General features: G+C 49.2%; 2 protein-coding genes across 2 annotated transcripts in view; both read left to right on the forward strand.

Moving 5' to 3' along the window:
- LOC133460143 (RNA-binding protein Nova-1-like) overlaps nt 1-20,683 on the forward strand; it is a 434,537-nt gene that overhangs the window by 77,281 nt on the left and 336,573 nt on the right. The gene's annotated exons all lie outside the window — the stretch shown is intronic.
- LOC133460139 (homeobox protein otx5-like) lies at nt 1,816-11,686 on the forward strand. Its single transcript, XM_061740694.1, has 3 exons — nt 1,816-2,618; nt 4,806-4,957; nt 8,037-11,686. The coding sequence occupies exons 1-3, from the start codon at nt 2,519-2,521 to the stop codon at nt 8,775-8,777; spliced, it is 993 nt and encodes a 330-aa protein (XP_061596678.1). The 5' UTR covers nt 1,816-2,518; the 3' UTR covers nt 8,778-11,686.

The raw sequence follows: 20,683 nt of genomic DNA on the forward strand, positions 1-20,683 counted from the left end.
AGGTGTATTCAGGTGTATTCAGGTGTATTCAGGTGTATTTATTCAGGTGTATTCAGGTGTATTCAGGTGTATTTATTCAGGTGTATTCAGGTGTATTTATTCAGGTGTATTCAGGTGTATTTATTCAGGTGTATTCAGGTGTATTCAGGAGTATTCAGGAGTATTCAGGTATATTCTGGTGTATTTGGTGTATTTTGTGTATTTATTCAGGTGTATTCAGGTGTATTTTGTGTATTTATTCAGGTGTATTCAGGTGTATTCAGGAGTATTCAGGTATATTCTGGTGTATTTGGTGTATTTGGTGTATTTATTCAGGTGTATTCAGGTGTATTCTGGTGTATTCAGGTGTATTCAGGTGTATTTTGTGTATTTATTCAGGTGTATTCAGGTGTATTTTGTGTATTTATCCAGGTGTATTCAGGTGTATTCAGGTATATTCAGGTGTATTCAGGTGTATTCAGGTGTATTTATTCAGGTGTATTCAGGTGTATTTTGTGTATTTATTCAGGTGTATTCAGGTATATTCAGGTGTATTCAGGTATATTCAGGTGTATTCTGGTGTATTTTGTGTATTTATTCAGGTGTATTCAGGTATATTCAGGTGTATTTATTCAGGTATATTCAGGTGTATTTATCCAGGTGTATTCAGGTGTATTCAGGTGTATTCAGGTGTATTTGGTGTATTTATTCAGGTGTATTCAGGTGTATTTTGTGTATTTATTCAGGTGTATTCTGGTGTATTCTGGTTGTCAGTGTGTGACATTTCCCCCAGTGTGTTTCTGTTCTGTCCCGCCTGTCTTCCATCTGCCCTGATTGTCTGCACCTGTGTCTCGTTGTGTCTCGTTACCCCCTGGTATATCTGGTCTTGTCATGCCCTGCTCCTTGTGGTTCCGTCCTGTTTGTTCCTCCATGTGTCCTGCCAAGTTTTTCCTCCAGTTTTTTTATCCCTGTTTTTTGATCCTGCTAAGCAGCGCTTTGGTTTTTGGTCATTGCCCTTTTTGTGGAATAATAAACCCTTTTTTGTTGAACTCCTGCCTCTCGCTCTCCTGCATCTGGGTCCTCACCACACCAGTCGTGACACTGGTGTGCAGGGCAGCTGACAGTCTTGCCGGGGCCCGGGACAAAATAATCTAAGATGGGCCCCCCTGCGCCAGGATCTCTCCTTCTCCTCTTCCTCTCCTCTTCCTCTCCTCTCCCTCTGCTCTTCAGGTTTTTATACAAGCTAATGGACGTTAACATTAGAGCTAGCCAGTTAGGTTAAGTTACAAGGTTGGTAAACGTTGTTTCTTACCTTGCTCTACGCTGACTTTATTAATTCCAGCTTCACCGTCACCACCTTTTTTAAATATTTGTGTAGAGAATCTCTGAGGCCTCTATTTCTCTTCTTCTCTTCTTCTCTTTTCTCTTCTTTTCTGAGCACCGGACTTGTGCTGACCGGACATTTTGACCATTCTAATGGTTGAATTAAATGTAACATCAAATTTTGATCAGCGGCCAAACCATTTTAGTGTTGGGGGTTCTTGACCACAAGGACAATTAGGAAGGAAACAAATAAGCTTTTATGTGACTCAAATACTACATATTTTTTCCACAAATAGGCATATTTTGAAACATTTTGAAAAATGATTCCATAATTTAATGCATTCACAACCCCCTACCCTGGGCCCGGGACAACAGACCCGTTTGTCCCCCCCAATCGGCGGCCGTGCTGGTGTGTTCTGGTGTATTTATTCAGGTGTATTACAGTGTGTTCTGTACACCAGTAGAGAAAACACGTTTGGACACCTCCGTGCACCGTGCGCGTCTCCGTCCCGGGTGGGCGGGGTTTAACGGTTTGCTGGTTCGAGTCTCCTGATCCTCTAATCAGTGACGCGGTGGAGGATCAGAGGAGCCGCTGCGAGGAGGGACGGGTCGGGGGCCACTAGACCTCCACTAGAACCTCCAGTAGCCACAACCAGCCCTCTACTAGCCACCTCTAGTCCTCTACCAGCCCTCCAGGGACCCGCCAGGAGCCACCGACCCGCCACCCGCCGGTGCGTCATGGCTGATCGTGCGTAATTCCAGCCGGAGCTGCGCGAGGCTGGACGGTTCGGGGGCCACTAGTCCTCCAGGAGCCACCACTAACCATTCACTAGCCACCACTAGTCCTCCACTAACCCTCCGGGGACCCGCCGGGAGCCACAGACCCGCCACCCGCCGGTGATCCGCCGGTGCGTCATGGCTGATCGTGCGTAAAACCAGCCGGAACTGCTGGATAATCGGCGCTCTGCGCCCTGACCGGTTCCCCGGGTCAGAACCGGAGTCCAGGAGGACCAGAAACCCGGACCAGGACCAGAACCAGAACCAGACCAGGAACCCGGTTTAACTCCAGAAAGTTCGGACCAGGAACCCGGTTTAACTCCAACCCTAACCCTCCGTCCCGGAGGGTCGGACACTTGTTGGTCCCGCGGCTGCTGCGGTTGTGACCCGTTTCCACCCCTGTTCCGAGCCGGTTCCGACCCGGTTCCTCCCCGCCAGCATGATGTCCTACATCAAGCAGCCGCACTACATGACCGGGCTGAACCTGCACGGTACCGGGACCGGATTGGACGTGCTGCACACCACGGTGGCGTATCCGCGTGAGTACCGACCCATCAGAACCAGATCAGAACCGACCCGGTCAGGACCAGATCAGAACCGACCCGGTCAGAACCATCAGTTCTGGGTTTTTATCCTGGTTCTTTATCAAACGTCGTTTCTTCCTGCAGGTTTTTACGCATCCAGAAGAAACGACATGTTTATTAAGTTTATATCCAGGAGTTTGGATAGTTTAGGAAACATTTTAAATATATTTATTATAAATAAACAGGATTATTATTTACAGCTGAGTCTTTTCCCTCTAATGTTCCAGATCGTTGATTCACCGACAGACGCGGGGGCGCGCAGCGCGTCCCGGTAGAAACTCTCTCACCTCTAAAGCTGGAATCATTTTCTCTGGAAAAACATTGATCTTTTTAATTCTTATTATTATTTCATGAGAAAAACATCCAACACGTTTAATTCCAGCTTCATTTGCATCAGTTTAACTGTCTTAACTATCAGTTAAACTGATAAGAGTTTATGACTGTCCGACCTATCTGTGCAATATTCCACCACAATTATGTGTAATTATCAGTAAATATGATCTCAGGTCTTTATTTTACTTTTTAAAAATGCACCTTAACCTTTTGATATTGTTTTATATTTCTTGTATATATAATATATTGATTCGACTCTGTTTGTTCTGGAAAGGTGGTTTATTTCACCTTTATTTAACCAGAAGTCCCTTGAGATTAAAATCTCTTAGATAGAGTTACAAAAATTATTTAAATAAAAACACGTTAAAACCAGACAAAGAACAACAGACACAGACAACAAAATCCAGTTTAAAATCAGTGATGCTGCTTTTAATCTCAGTGTACCCATGAATAGTGACAATAAAGTATTTTATTCTATTCTATTTTATTAATCTGATAGTCCCAGCGTTCCTACACATTTTTCAAGGTCAAATTCAAGAACTTTTCAAGAACTTTCAAGGGTCATTTTCAAAATCTTCCAGCACCTTAATCGCTGTGGTAAAATATCTACAGGAATATAAACTCATAATTATTTTTTCCGCTTTTTAGCACAATTATGTCCATTGTATCGAGCTGTAAACATCTATGTTTTACAGGGTTCCTACGGGGGCTTGAAATTTCAATGTTGTGTTTTCAAGGTCTGAAAAGTGCTTGAATTTGAGTTTAAGTTCTTGAAATTATAACTTTGGGATCAGGCTGTAATAGTTTAGTTATTACAAGGAGAAATTAAAGCTGCAAACAGCGATGAACGGACCCTCGCGCGTGCAATTTTCACCAATAATGGTCAATGAATCCAAGTCCGATGACACCAACATGACTGTTTATATCAAACTATTCAAAAGTTCTGGCAGAAAGTAGGAACTATCAAATATGGACCAATCAGATGAAGGGTGGGTGCACTTTTTGGCGTGTAGCGTTGCCACGGTAACGCTTTTGAAAGAGAAAAGTAAGGATATAGGATGGAGACGCACATTTTGATGTATAACACACCTGGGGGCACGTTACGGTTCGGGCCGTATTAACTGCCGAAGGAATGGCATAAATTTCACCAAAATGACACGATTATTTCAAAATGGCCGACTTCCTGTTCGGTTTGGGCCATGGCGCCAAGAGACTTTTCTTTAAGTTGTGACATGATACAGGTGTGTACCGATTTTCGTGCATGTACGTCAAACCGTATTGTGGGGCTTGAGGAACAAAGTTTTCTAGGGGGCGCTGTTGAGCCATTAGGCCACGCCCATTAATGTAAACTATTAAATATCACATTTTTCACCAGGTCTGGCTTGGTGCAAAATTTGGTGACTTTTGGAGCACGTTTAGGGGGAAAAAAGGACCTAATTTCGTCAGAAGAAATTATGAGAATTTATGCCATTCCTTCAGCCGTTAATACGGCCCGAACCGTAACGTGCACCCAGGTGTGTTATACATCAAAATGTGCGTCTCCATCCTGCGACAATGCGCATTACTTTTCTCAGTCAAAAGCGTTACCGTGGCGACGCTAGGCGCCAAAAAGCGCACCCCCCCTTCATCTGATTGGTCCACATTTGATAGTTCCTACTTTCTGCCATAACTTTTGAAGGTTTGATATAGAGAGTCATGGTGGAGTCATCTGACTCAGTTTTGAGTCCTTGACTTTTATTGGTGAAAATTGCACGTCTGACCTCCGTCCCGTTGCAACGACCCTCCCTGACCTCTGACCTCTCGTTCCAGCGACCCCCAGGAAGCAGCGGCGCGAGCGAACCACTTTCACCCGGACCCAGCTGGACATCCTGGAGAACCTGTTCTCCAAAACCCGCTACCCCGACATCTTCATGAGGGAGGAGGTGGCGCTGAAGATCAACCTGCCGGAGTCCCGGGTGCAGGTACGAACCGCCGACATGTTGGCCCTCACTGGCCACGTTTCCACATAGCCGGGTATTTACAAAAACAGATATTCCCCCTCTACGTTTTGAAAAATCCCATCATTTCCAGGAACCTGCATAAATATCTGTTAAGGTGCTATGAGCAGCCAAACCTACAGGGGGCAGTGTAACGAGAAGTTGAGCTTATAGGACTAGATATTACGATCCCTAAAATAATCAGAACTTGGAATTGAGTGTGTAAAAGCTTCACTGAGGTCATCAGGTGGTCCCTCCTTCCTAGATGTTTCATTGTTGGAACCACGACACCTCCAAAGGGCTCAACGGCAACACCTGGCGTCCCGGGTGTTGCCCCTTTCGGCTTTCACCCCTCAATGTTCATCCAGGAGCCCAGTTCCTTCCTCCTGATCCATAACCGTCTGCTGCTTCGTTCGGGAGCCTCCGACAGCGTCTTGACGGCCTTGCGGAGCGCCTGTCCTGGCACTGCCATCTCCTTCAGGAGCTTGGTTGTGGACGTAGCAACCAAACCTCTACACCCGATTTCAACAGGAAGCGCCCGGGCTACGCCGGCCGCGCTGTTCTGCCTCGGCTGCTACGTCAGAGTACTTCAGTTGTTTGCGTTCATATGCTTCACCAACTGCAGCTTCCCATGGTACAGTTAGCTCAACCATGAACACCGGTCGACCATGAGACCAAGTCTGGCCTGAGGGTTGTTGTGATGATCTCCGGCAGGAAGGACAGTTCCTTGTCTAGATCAACCTCCATCCTCCAGTCTCGGGCCGAGTCTAGGGTGGTTGTTTCCACTCCTGACGATGGCTTTGCTGCGTGCTGTCCTTCTCTAACAAAACGGGTGGTGTTTGCGTGTCTGGGCCTTGGTGGAGGGAGGGCATTGGTCGGTTCTCCTTCTTTCCAGAATGATCGCCAGTTGTCTTAGGACCTGGTTGTGTCTCCAGGTGTAGCCGCCTTGGGATAAACTGGTTTTGCAGCCGGTAATGATGTGTCTCAGTGTTGCACAAGAGGGATCTTTTCCAAGCCACTGGTTTAGGTTCTTGGGCATGGGAAGAACATGGTAGGTGGCTCTCATGATGAAGCTGATTTGGCTTCCTTCCATTTCCCACAGTTCCTTCCACGTAAGCTTCCGATGCTCCACGTTTTCCCAGCTAGTCCACTGGCCCTGATTGGACTGTGAGACTGCCGTTGCACATCCGTCTGCCTCCTCTTGTTGCCGCACATGAGCAACCACCATCTTTTTCCTCTGGGTTGATGTTGCCTTGTGCCACGTGGGTCGACTTGTCGCCAATCCGAGCCCACCTCTTCCATACTGCACCTGTCCAACGATGTCTCCATGTCTGAGTGCTGCTTATGCTTGTTGTACGGCCTCAGATGGGATCAATTTCCTTCCTGTTTTCAGTCTGGGAGCAGCTGCTCGGATCGCGTTATCTTGAGACTCTGTCAGGGTCGTGTTCAGCCTCACTTTGGTGCACTTAAACTCCTCTGTGAGGCTGGAGACAGGCAGTTCCAGGTCACCATGTCCATACAAACCAATGTTACTGAGGCAGCATCGGAGGCCGAGCCACTTCTTGATGTAGGAACTGACGGTCCACTCCAGCTTCTCGACTTTGGTCGTAGGGATCTCGTAGATGTTACAGACCACATCAGATGGGGGAGCAATCCAAACCGCAGGCACCACAGCTTCAACTCTCCAGGGAGCCTGGTCTTGTCAATGCTGACTAGGCCTTTTCTAGCTTCTTCCCTCAGCTGGTCACTCTGGTCTGAGTCTTTGAGGCTGGCGTTGTACCACCAACCCCAGGCTCTTGACTGGCAGCTCTGACACCAACTGGATGGGTGTGTCCTCAATGTGGAACCTTTGGTCTACGAGTTTTCCTTTGACGATGGACACGCTCCTAGATTTGCTTGGTTTGAACTTCATCCGCGCCCATGAAATGTTGGCATGAAGCTTTCGCAGCAGATTTTTGGTGCATGCAACAGTTGAGGTCAAGGTGGTGATGTCATCCACGTAGGCACGAATTGGAGGCAATGGACGCTGTCCACATTGCAGACGTCGTCCCCACAACCCACTTGGAATGATCGTTTCCATCGCCATGGTGAAGGCTAGCAGGGAGATGGTACATCCAGCCATTACTCCCACTTCCAGGGATTGCCATGATGTTGTGTATTCCGTTGTCTTGATACAGAATTGCAGCTCTCTGGAGTAGTTTCTCACCAGGTCTGTGATGGTATTTGGGATGTGGAAGAAACGGAAAGCTGTCCAAATGACAGAATGGGGGACGGATCCGAAAGCGTTGGCTAGGTTGAGGAATAAGACGTGTAGGTCTCTCCCTTCCCTTTTGGCGGATTGGATTTAGTGCCATATCATGCTCGTATGCTCCGAGCGTCCTGAGAAACCACGTATTCTGGCTTTCTGTACAGAAGTATCAATGAAGTTGAAGTTCCCTTCAACATTCAACAGATTGATCTGCTGGAATTGATCGATGTTTGAGGCATCCTTCCCTTTGGGGATTACCACCCCCCTGCTCTCCGCCACACTTTTGGGATGTTTTTCTTCATCCAGGTCACCTTCATTTGCCTCCACAGGAAGCGCAAGACGTTTTGGGAGTTTTTGTCCAGGCGGTATGGGACTCCATTCGGTCCTGGAGCTGAAGCTCCCTTGACTTCCTCACTGCTTCCTCGACCTCGCTCCATCTTGGGGGGGACAGACCTCGCTGGGGGGGGGGGGGGGTTTCCTCCCGCCCTCTTCTCTCCTCTGTGGGGTTGCTGGTGGCCTGGGTTCCGGGGGTGGCGGGGTTGCCTCCCCCTCCCCCACTATAGATACACTTCAGGTGGAGCTTTGATAGGATTATTACACACACACACACACACACACACACACACACACACATAGCTACACACATACATACACATAGCCAGACAGACATATACATCATATCACATATACGAACGACCAAAACGCGGGAAACGCCACCATTTTTGCTACGTGGAAACGGGGCCTAAGTTATCAGCTGATTGTTTGCACCTGCAGGCGGTCGGTTGTTCATGTGTTCTGTCTTCTCTTCGTCCTCAGGTCTGGTTTAAGAACCGTCGAGCTAAGTGCCGGCAGCAGCAGCAGCAGAGCAGCGGCCAGTCCAAGCCCCGCCCCCCCAAGAAGAAGGCGTCGCCGGCGTCGGAGCCCGGCGTTCCCGACCCCGTTCCCAACCCGGTTCCCAACCCGGCGGGCGGCTACAGCCCGTCCTCGGCCGGGCAGGGCCCCGTTCTGGGGGGGCCCGTCCTGGGGGGCCCCGGCACCTCGTCCTCCTCCATCTGGAGCCCGGCCATCTCCCCGCTGCCCGACCCGCTGGCGTCGTCAACGGCGCCCTGCATGCAGCGGCCCTCGCCGTACGGCCTGGGCTACGGCGGGCCGGCGGCGAGCTACGGCGGACCGGCGGCGGGCTACGGCGGGCCGGCGGTGGGCTACGCGCAGGGCTACGCCAGCACCACCTCCTACTTCACGGGCCTGGACTGCAGCGCCTACCTGTCGCCCATGCACTCGCAGCTGTCGGGCAGCGGCGGCGCGCTCAGCCCCGTGGCCGTACCCTCCATGGGCGGCGCGCTCAGCCCCGTGGCCGTGCCCTCCATGGGCGGCTCGCTGAGCCAGTCCCCCGCCTCGCTGTCCTCGCAGGGCTACGCCAGCGCCGCCTCGTCGCTCGGCTTCACCTCCGTCGACTGCCTGGACTACAAGGACCAGCAGGCCTGGAAACTGGGCTTCACGGCCATGGACGTCCTGGACCACAAGGACCAGAACTCCTGGAAGTTCCAGGTCCTCTAGAGATGGCGCTTTTACGCTGGTAGCTACTCAGCGAGACTCGACTCGCCCCCGTTTTGAGCACAAACTAACAACGTTAAAAAGCTGCTTGAATAAAAAGGGTTACAGAAATTGGCGAGCCAGCCAGGAGGACTAATTTCGCCTTTTTTCTCGACATTTCAACTTTATTCACAAAAATTTGACTTTTTTCTCGACATTTCAACTCTATTCACGAAAATTTTGACTTTTTTCTCGACATTTCGACTTTTTTCTTGAAATTGTACTTCAACATTAATCTTGACATTTCGACTTTTTTCTCAACATTTCGACTTTTTTCTCGACATTTAGACTTTTTTCTCAACATTTCGACTTTTTTCTTAAAGTGCGTAATGAGAAAAGCCCTGAGCTACGGCGGAGGCCGCTCCACCGGAGCGACACGAACAACCGATTCCTGCTCCTCCTTCATAAGATGTAGCTCGTTTTATCTTTTTAAACTTTCGTAGAGATGCAATAGTTTGGAGTTGGTTTGGAACTGGAAGGACCAGCGACGTCATTGACTCCGTTTCCATGCATCAATAACCCTTTTCTAACCGGAATATGAGCAATAACCCAGTTACACGGCCATGTAAACACCAATAACCCTTTTGAATAACCAGAATATTTGGTCATGTTTAGCCTAACGGGATTTCCCCATCAAAAGGAACAGGAATCTGTTTTCTACATGTTTTTTTCACAAGGAATCCTGGTCTTTTGAGTCCAGGAAGTTCTTCTAAACACGGAGAAACCAAGACCAGGAGGAGACTAATCACTTCATAAATGTAATGAAGGATATGAACATTTCTGCATTTCTAGACAGTAGAAAGTACCGGGATAGAAGATTTACAAGAAGGTGAGAGAGAAGTTGAAGCAGCATTTGTAGGAACGCCAGACCAGATCAAGCTCCGCTGGAAGACGCTGGAAAATAAACTTCTACTGGCTGTTGATTATCCACCGTGCTGCTGTTGTTGTTGTAGTTGTTTTGGATTTGGATACAGGAAGAAGAAGCAGAAATGACGGGAATTGCATCATCACGTTCTCCGTACATCGCTGGTTTGATCCAGATATCCCAAATGATTACAATCATTTGACTGAATTTTGACAGCATGGAAACGTAGTCACTGATGCTAACGTCATGCTAACGCAACGCTAACGTCATGCTAACGAAGTGCTAACGACATGCTAACGACATGCTAACGACATGCTAACGCTACGATAATGTCTGCCGTCGTCGTCCAGGAGAAATAAAGAAGCTAAAGCCTTTCAAGAGTTTGCAGGGAAAAACAAAACAATGGAGTCCTATCTGGAATTCACTGATAAACACACACACATATATATATATATATATATATATATATATATATATATACATATATATATATATATATATATATATGTATATATATATAAACACACACACACACGTATATAAACACACACCTCTAAATCATGTTTTAGACTTGAATGGTCCTATGGGGGATCAGGGTTACATTATTTATAAACTTTTACGACTTTATGCTACTTTTAGGGAAAGTATTTTGAGTTTAGACGTTTTTTTGGGGAACTTGTGTGACGTAAAACCGTGTTATCCGTAGTTTGACCCGTGTTATTACACTGCAAAAATTCAAAATCTTACCAGGAATATTTGTCTTATTTCTAGTTAAAATGTTTCATTTTTAGTCAAAAAATCTCATTCCACCTAAAACGAGACTCATCACTGGAAAAATAATTTGTTATTTGACAATTTTCACCTGTTTCAAGTAAATTTTTACTTGAAATAAGTAGAAAAATCTGCCAGTGGAACAAGATTTATCTTCTCATTACAAGCAAAAAAATCTTGTTCCACTGGCAGATTTTTCTACTTATTTCAAGTGAAAATCTACTTGAAACAGGTGAAAATTGTTGTTTTTTGAGTTGTTGAGTCTTGTCTTAAGTGTAATGACATTTTTTTTTAACTAAAAATGAGACGTTCTAACTAGAAATAAGACGGATATTCTTGTTAAGATGTTGAGTTTTTGCAGTGTACTTGTTTTTTTTTAAGGGAAATAAATAAATATTGTTTTAGATGTGTGATATATGACAGTAATGTATATTTTAAAGGCACTAGTGCACTAATGCTAGTTTGGAGGGTTTTTTTAGCGGCTGAATCGTCGGCTGAATGTAAAGACGTCGCTGGAACCGTCGCAGGTTCGTTGCTCGTCAAACGTCCGTCTTGGTTATTTTGGTTGATCTGTTTCTGGGAGCGTCTCAATCCTCTTAGCCTCCTCCAGCGATGCTAAGTGAATTAGTCGGGATTATTTCCCCACGTCCTCCCGTCCTCCCTTCCTCCCCTCCGTTCCCGTCTTTCTTGTCGTTTCCCCTTCATCTTGTAACCTTCACCTCTTTTTTCATGTTATTCTGCCTTTCTGCCCCGTTGAGTGCACTGCAAAAACTTAAACTCTTAACAAGAATATTTGTCTTATTTCTAGTTAAAATGTCTCATTTTTAGTCAAAAAACATCTCATTACACTTAAAACAAGACTCATCACTGGAAAAAACAACAATTTCCACCTGTTTCAAGTAGATTTTCACTTAAAATAAGTAGAAAAATCTGCCAGTGGAACAAGATTTTTTTGCTTGTAATGAGAAGACCCTAACCCTAACCCTACTTATTTCAAGTGAAAATTTACTTGAAACAGGTGAAAATTGTCAAATAACAAGTTATTTTTCTGGTCATGACTCTTGTTTTAAGTGTAATGAGATTTTTTGACAAAAAATTAGACATTTTAACCAATATTCCTGGTAAAATTTGAAGTTTTTGCAGTTTATATATATATATCTTGTCTTCTGCTCCAACAAAAACACCAGAATGACTGACAACCGTCGTTCAAGTGAAGTTAAATAAAATCCTTTTACTACTCTGGTCTCCATTCTTTCTTTTAGCCAGTTTTTGCCTCCATGTGCCGAGTGTTCCAGCTTCCCCCTCTAACGTTCATCTCTGAGAAATCTGGTTAATCCCCACATGACCTGGTTCCTTTAGCACGTAGCTTAGCCGTGACGCTGACCAGTGGCAGCTGGTGCTAGAAAATGTTTGAGGGGGCGCAATCGACCTTGGTGTCCTAGGGGGTGTAACGGTGGTGCTGGTACCCTGGAATACATGGAGGTGTAACGGTGGTACCCTGGAATGCATGGAGGTGTAACGGTGGTACCCTGGAATACATGGGGGTGTAACGGTGGTACTGGTACCCTGGAATACATGGGGGTGTAACGGTGGTACCCTGGAATACATGGAGGTGTAACGGTGGTACCCTGGAATACATGGAGGTGTAACGGTGGTACTGGTACCCTGGAATACATGGAGGTGTAACGGTGGTACCCTGAAATACATGGGGGTGTAACGGTGGTACCCTGGAATACATGGAGGTGTAACGGTGGTACCCTGGAATACATGGAGGTGTAACGGTGGTACCCTGGAATACATGGGGGTGTAACGGTGGTACCCTGGAATACATGGAGGTGTAACGGTGGTACCCTGGAATACATGGAGGTGTAACGGTGGTACCCTGGAATACATGGAGGTGTAACGGTGGTACCCTGGAATACATGGGGGTGTAACGGTGGTACCCTGGAATACATGGAGGTGTAACGGTGGTACCCTGGAATACATGGAGGTGTAACGGTGGTACCCTGGAATACATGGGGGTGTAACGGTGGTACCCTGGAATACATGGAGGTGTAACGGTGGTACCCTGGAATACATGGGGGTGTAACGGTGGTACCCTGGAATACATGGAGGTGTAACGGTGGTACCCTGGAATACATGGAGGTGTAACGGTGGTACCCTGGAATACATGGGGGTGTAACGGTGGTACCCTGGAATACATGGAGGTGTAACGGTGGTACCCTGGAATAAATGGAGGTGTAACGGTGGTACCCTGGAATACATGGAGGTGTAACGGTGGTACCCTGGAATACATGGAGGTGTAACGGTGATACCCTGGAATACATGGGGGTGTAACGGTGGTACCCTGGAATACATGGAGGTGTAACGGTGGTGCTGGTACCCTGGAATACATGGAGGTGTAACGGTGGTACCCTGGAATACATGGAGGTGTAACGGTGGTACCCTGGAATACATGGAGGTGTAACGGTGGTACCCTGGAATACATGGAGGTGTAACGGTGGTACCCTGGAATACATGGAGGTGTAACGGTGGTACCCTGGAATACATGGAGGTGTAACGGTGGTACCCTGGAATACATGGAGGTGTAACGGTGGTGCTGGTACCCTGGAATACATGGAGGTGTAACGGTGGTACCCTGGAATACATGGAGGTGTAACGGTGGTGCTGGTACCCTGGAATACATGGGGGTGTAACGGTGGTACCCTGGAATACATGGAGGTGTAACGGTGGTACCCTGGATTACATGGAGGTGTAACGGTGGTACCCTGGAATACATGGAGGTGTAACGGTGGTACCCTGGAATACATGGGGGTGTAACGGTGGTACCCTGGAATACATGGGGGTGTAACGGTGGTACCCTGGAATACATGGGGGTGTAACGGTGGTACCCTGGAATACATGGGGGTGTAACGGTGGTACCCTGGAATACATGGAGGTGTAACGGTGGTACCCTGGAATACATGGAGGTGTAACGGTGGTACCCTGGAATACATGGAGGTGTAACGGTGGTACCCTGGAATACATGGAGGTGTAACGGTGGTACCCTGGAATACATGGAGGTGTAACGGTGGTACCCTGGAATACATGGAGGTGTAACGGTGGTACCCTGGAATACATGGAGGTGTAACGGTGGTACCCTGGAATACATGGGGGTGTAACGGTGGTACCCTGGAATACATGGGGGTGTAACGGTGGTACCCTGGAATACATGGGGGTGTAACGGTGGTACCCTGGAATACATGGGGGTGTAACGGTGGTACCCTGGAATACATGGAGGTGTAACGGTGGTACCCTGGAATACATGGAGGTGTAACGGTGGTACCCTGGAATACATGGAGGTGTAACGGTGGTACCCTGGAATACATGGAGGTGTAACGGTGGTACCCTGGAATACATGGGGGTGTAACGGTGGTACCCTGGAATACATGGGGGTGTAACGGTGGTACCCTGGAATACATGGAGGTGTAACGGTGGTGCTGGTACCCTGGAATACATGGGGGTGTAACGGTGGTACCCTGGAATACATGGGGGTGTAACGGTGGTACCCTGGAATACATGGGGGTGTAACGGTGGTACCCTGGAATACATGGAGGTGTAACGGTGGTACCCTGGAATACATGGAGGTGTAACGGTGGTACCCTGGAATACATGGAGGTGTAACGGTGGTACCCTGGAATACATGGAGGTGTAACGGTGGTACCCTGGAATACATGGAGGTGTAACGGTGGTACCCTGGAATACATGGAGGTGTAACGGTGGTACCCTGGAATACATGGAGGTGTAACGGTGGTACCCTGGAATACATGGAGTTGTAACGGTGGTACCCTGGAATACATGGAGGTGTAACGCTGGTACCCTGGAATACATGGAGGTGTAACGCTGGTACCCTGGAATACATGGAGGTGTAACGGTGGTACCCTGGAATACATGGAGGTGTAACGGTGGTACCCTGGAATACATGGAGGTGTAACGGTGGTACCCTGGAATACATGGAGGTGTAACGGTGGTACCCTGGAATACATGGGGGTGTAACGGTGGTACCCTGGAATACATGGGGGTGTAACGGTGGTACCCTGGAATACATGGGGGTGTAACGGTGGTACCCTGGAATACATGGGGGTGTAACGGTGGTACCCTGGAATACATGGAGGTGTAACGGTGGTACCCTGGAATACATGGAGGTGTAACGGTGGTACCCTGGAATACATGGAGGTGTAACGGTGGTACCCTGGAATACATGGGGGTGTAACGGTGGTACCCTGGAATACATGGAGGTGTAACGGTGGTACCCTGGAATACATGGAGGTGTAACGGTGGTACCCTGGAATACATGGGGGTGTAACGGTGGTACCCTGGAATACATGGGGGTGTAACGATGGTACCCTGGAATACATGGGGGTGTAACGGTGGTGCCCTGGAATACATGGGGGTGTAACGGTGGTACCCTGGAATACATGGAGGTGTAACGGTGGTACCCTGGAATACATGGAGGTGTAACGGTGGTACCCTGGAATACATGGGGGTGTAACGGTGGTACCCTGGAATACATGGGGGTGTAACGGTGGTACCCTGGAATACATGGAGGTGTAACAGTGGTACCCTGGAATACATGGAGGTGTAACGGTGGTGCTGGTACCCTGGAATACATGGAGGTGTAACGGTAGTGCTGGTGCCCTGGAATACATGGGGGTGTAACGGTGGTACCCTGGAATACATGGAGGTGTAACGGTGGTACCCTGGAATACATGGAGGTGTAACGGTGGTACCCTGGAATACATGGAGGTGTAACGGTGGTACCCTGGAATACATGGGGGTGTAACGGTGGTACCCTGGAATACATGGAGGTGTAACGGTGGTACCCTGGAATACATGGGGGTGTAACAGTGGTACCCTGGAATACATGGGGGTGTAACGGTGGTACCCTGGAATACATGGAGGTGTAACAGTGGTACCCTGGAATACATGGAGGTGTAACGGTGGTGCTGGTACCCTGGAATACATGGGGGTGTAACGGTGGTACCCTGGAATACATGGGGGTGTAACGTGGTACCCTGGAATACATGGGGGTGTAACGGTGGTGCCCTGGAATACATGGGGGTGTAACGGTGGTACTGGTACCCTGGAATACATGGAGGTGTAACGGTGGTACCCTGGAATACATGGGGGTGTAACGGTGGTACCCTGGAATACATGGAGGTGTAACGGTGGTACCCTGGAATACATGGAGGTGTAACGGTGGTACCCTGGAATACATGGGGGTGTAACGGTGGTACCCTGGAATACATGGAGGGTGTAACGGTGGTACCCTGGAATACATGGAGGTGTAACGGTGGTACCCTGGAATACATGGGGGTGTAACGGTGGTACCCTGGAATACATGGGGGTGTAACGGTGGTACCCTGGAATACATGGGGGTGTAACGGTGGTACCCTGGAATACATGGAGGTGTAACGGTGGTACCCTGGAATACATGGAGGTGTAACGGTGGTACCCTGGAATACATGGAGGTGTAACGGTGGTACCCTGGAATACATGGAGGTGTAATGGTGGTGCTGGTACCCTGGAATACATGGAGGTGTAACGGTGGTACCCTGGAATACATGGGGGTGTAACGGTGGTACCCTGGAATACATGGGGGTGTAACGGTGGTACCCTGGAATACATGGAGGTGTAACGGTGGTACCCTGGAATACATGGGGGTGTAACGGTGGTACCCTGGAATACATGGAGGTGTAACGGTGGTACCCTGGAATACATGGGGGTGTAACGGTGGTACCCTGGAATACATGGAGGTGTAACGGTGGTACCCTGGAATACATGGGGGTGTAACGGTGGTACCCTGGAATACATGGAGGTGTAACGGTGGTACCCTGGAATACATGGGGGTGTAACGGTGGTACCCTGGAATACATGGAGGTGTAACGGTGGTGCTGGTACCCTGGAATACATGGAGGTGTAACGGTGGTACCCTGGAATACATGGGGGTGTAACGGTGGTACCCTGGAATACATGGGGGTGTAACGGTGGTACCCTGGAATACATGGAGGTGTAACGGTGGTACCCTGGAATACATGGAGGTGTAACGGTGGTACCCTGGAATACATGGGGGTGTAACGGTGGTACCCTGGAATACATGGGGGTGTAACGGTGGTACTGGTACCCTGGAATACATGGAGGTGTAACGGTGGTGCTGGTACCCTGTAATACATGGAGGTGTAACGGTGGTGCTGGTACCCTGGAATACATGGAGGTGTAACGGTGGTGCTGGTACCCTGTAATACATGGAGGTGTAACGGTGGTACCCTGGAATACATGGAGGTGTAACGGTGGTACCCTGGAATACATGGAGGTGTAACGGTGGTACCCTGGAATACATGGAGGTGTAACGGTGGTACCCTGGAATACATGGAGGTGTAACGGTGGTACCCTGGAATACATGGAGGTGTAACGGTGGTACCCTGGAATACATGGAGGTGTAACGGTGGTGCTGGTACCCTGGAATACATGGAGGTGTAACGGTGGTACCCTGGAATACATGGAGGTGTAACGGTGGTACCCTGGAATACATGGAGGTGTAACGGTGGTACCCTGGAATACATGGAGGTGTAACGGTGGTACCCTGGAATACATGGGGGTGTAACGGTGGTACCCTGGAATACATGGAGGTGTAACGGTGGTGCTGGTACCCTGGAATACATGGAGGTGTAACGGTGGTACCCTGGAATACATGGGGGTGTAACGGTGGTACCCTGGAATACATGGGGGTGTAACGGTGGTACCCTGGAATACATGGAGGTGTAACGGTGGTACCCTGGAATACATGGAGGTGTAACGGTGGTACCCTGGAATACATGGGGGTGTAACGGTGGTACCCTGGAATACATGGAGGTGTAACGGTGGTGCTGGTACCCTGGAATACATGGGGGTGTAACGGTGGTACCCTGGATTACATGGAGGTGTAACGGTGGTACCCTGGAATACATGGAGGTGTAACGGTGGTACCCTGGAATACGTAGGGGTGTAACGGTGGTACCCTGGAATACATGGGGGTGTAACGGTGGTACCCTGGAATACATGGAGGTGTAACGGTGGTACCCTGGAATACATGGGGTTGTAACGGTGGTACCCTGGAATACATGGAGGTGTAACGGTGGTACCCTGGAATACATGGAGGTGTAACGGTGGTACCCTGGAATACATGGGGGTGTAACGGTGGTACCCTGGAATACATGGGGGTGTAACGGTGGTACCCTGGAATACATGGAGGTGTAACGGTGGTACCCTGGAATACATGGAGGTGTAACGGTGGTACCCTGGAATACATGGAGGTGTAACGGTGGTACCCTGGAATACATGGGGGTGTAACGGTGGTACCCTGGAATACATGGAGGTGTAACGGTGGTACCCTGGAATACATGGGGGTGTAACGGTGGTACCCTGGAATACATGGGGGTGTAACGGTGGTACCCTGGAATACATGGAGGTGTAACGGTGGTACCCTGGAATACATGGAGGTGTAACGGTGGTACCCTGGAATACATGGGGGTGTAACGGTGGTACCCTGGAATACATGGAGGTGTAACGGTGGTACCCTGGAATACATGGGGGTGTAACGGTGGTACCCTGGAATACATGGAGGTGTAAAGGTGGTACCCTGGAATACATGGAGGTGTAACGGTGGTGCTGGTACCCTGGAATACATGGAGGTGTAACGGTGGTACCCTGGAATACATGGAGGTGTAACGGTGGTACCCTGGAATACATGGAGGTGTAACGGTGGTACCCTGGAATACATGGGGGTGTAACGGTGGTACCCTGGAATACATGGGGGTGTAACGGTGGTACCCTGGAATACATGGAGGTGTAACGGTGGTGCTGGTACCCTGGAATACATGGGGGTGTAACGGTGGTACCCTGGAATACATGGGGGTGTAACGGTGGTACCCTGGAATACATGGAGGTGTAACGGTGGTACCCTGGAATACATGGAGGTGTAACGGTGGTACCCTGGAATACATGGGGGTGTAACGGTGGTACCCTGGAATACATGGGGGTGTAACGGTGGTACCCTGGAATACATGGGGGTGTAACGGTGGTACCCTGGAATACATGGAGGTGTAATGGTGGTGCTGGTACCCTGGAATACATGGAGGTGTAACGGTGGTGCTGGTACCCTGGAATACATGGGGGTGTAACGGTGGTACCCTGGAATACATGGGGGTGTAACGGTGGTACCCTGGAATACATGGAGGTGTAACGGTGGTACCCTGGAATACATGGGGGTGTAACGGTGGTACCCTGGAATACATGGGGGTGTATCGGTGGTGCTGGTACCCTGGAATACATGGAGGTGTAACGGTGGTACCCTGGAATACATGGAGGTGTAACGGTGGTACCCTGGAATACATGGGGGTGTAACGGTGGTACCCTGGAATACATGGAGGTGTAACGGTGGTACCCTGGAATACATGGAGGTGTAACGGTGGTACCCTGGAATACATGGGGGTGTAACGGTGGTACCCTGGAATACATGGGGGTGTAACGGTGGTACCCTGGAATACATGGAGGTGTAACGGTGGTACCCTGGAATACATGGAGGTGTAACGGTGGTACCCTGGAATACATGGGGGTGTAACGGTGGTACCCTGGAATACATGGAGGTGTAAAGGTGGTGCTGGTACCCTGGAATACATGGGAGTGTAACGGTGGTACCCTGGAATACATGGAGGTGTAACGGTGGTACCCTGGAATACATGGGGGTGTAACGGTGGTACCCTGGAATACATGGAGGTGTAACGGTGGTACCCTGGAATACATGGAGGTGTAACGGTGGTACCCTGGAATACATGGGGGTGTAACGGTGGTACCCTGGAATACATGGGGGTGTAACGGTGGTACCCTGGAATACATGGAGGTGTAACGGTGGTACCCTGGAATACATGGAGGTGTAACGGTGGTACCCTGGAATACATGGAGGTGTAACGGTGGTACCCTGGAATACATGGAGGTGTAACGGTGGTACCCTGGAATACATGGGGGTGTAACGGTGGTACCCTGGAATACATGGGGGTGTAACGGTGGTACCCTGGAATACATGGGGGTGTAACGGTGGTACCCTGGAATACATGGGGGTGTAACGGTGGTACCCTGGAATACATGGAGGTGTAACGGTGGTACCCTGGAATACATGGAGGTGTAACGGTGGTACCCTGGAATACATGGAGGTGTAACGGTGGTACCCTGGAATACATGGGGGTGTAACGGTGGTACCCTGGAATACATGGAGGTGTAACGGTGGTACCCTGGAATACATGGAGGTGTAACGGTGGTACCCTGGAATACATGGGGGTGTAACGGTGGTACCCTGGAATACATGGGGGTGTAACGGTGGTACCCTGGAATACATGGAGGTGTAACGGTGGTGCTGGTACCCTGGAATACATGGGGGTGTAACGGTGGTACCCTGGAATACATGGGGGTGTAACGGTGGTACCCTGGAATACATGGAGGTGTAACGGTGGTACCCTGGAATACATGGAGGTGTAACGGTGGTACCCTGGAATACATGGGGGTGTAACGGTGGTACCCTGGAATACATGGGGGTGTAACGGTGGTACCCTGGAATACATGGAGGTGTAACAGTGGTACCCTGGAATACATGGAGGTGTAACGGTGGTGCTGGTACCCTGGAATACATGGAGGTGTAACGGTAGTGCTGGTGCCCTGGAATACATGGGGGTGTAACGGTGGTACCCTGGAATACATGGAGGTGTAACGGTGGTACCCTGGAATACATGGAGGTGTAACGGTGGTACCCTGGAATACATGGAGGTGTAACGGTGGTACCCTGGAATACATGGGGGTGTAACGGTGGTACCCTGGAATACATGGAGGTGTAACGGTGGTACCCTGGAATACATGGGGGTGTAACAGTGGTACCCTGGAATACATGGGGGTGTAACGGTGGTACCCTGGAATACATGGAGGTGTAACAGTGGTACCCTGGAATACATGGAGGTGTAACGGTGGTGCTGGTACCCTGGAATACATGGGGGTGTAACGGTGGTACCCTGGAATACATGGGGGTGTAACGTGGTACCCTGGAATACATGGGGGTGTAACGGTGGTGCCCTGGAATACATGGGGGTGTAACGGTGGTACTGGTACCCTGGAATACATGGAGGTGTAACGGTGGTACCCTGGAATACATGGGGGTGTAACGGTGGTACCC

Source organism: Cololabis saira, chromosome 14 (assembly GCF_033807715.1).
Source record: "Cololabis saira isolate AMF1-May2022 chromosome 14, fColSai1.1, whole genome shotgun sequence".
Lineage (NCBI taxonomy): Eukaryota > Metazoa > Chordata > Actinopteri > Beloniformes > Belonidae > Cololabis > Cololabis saira.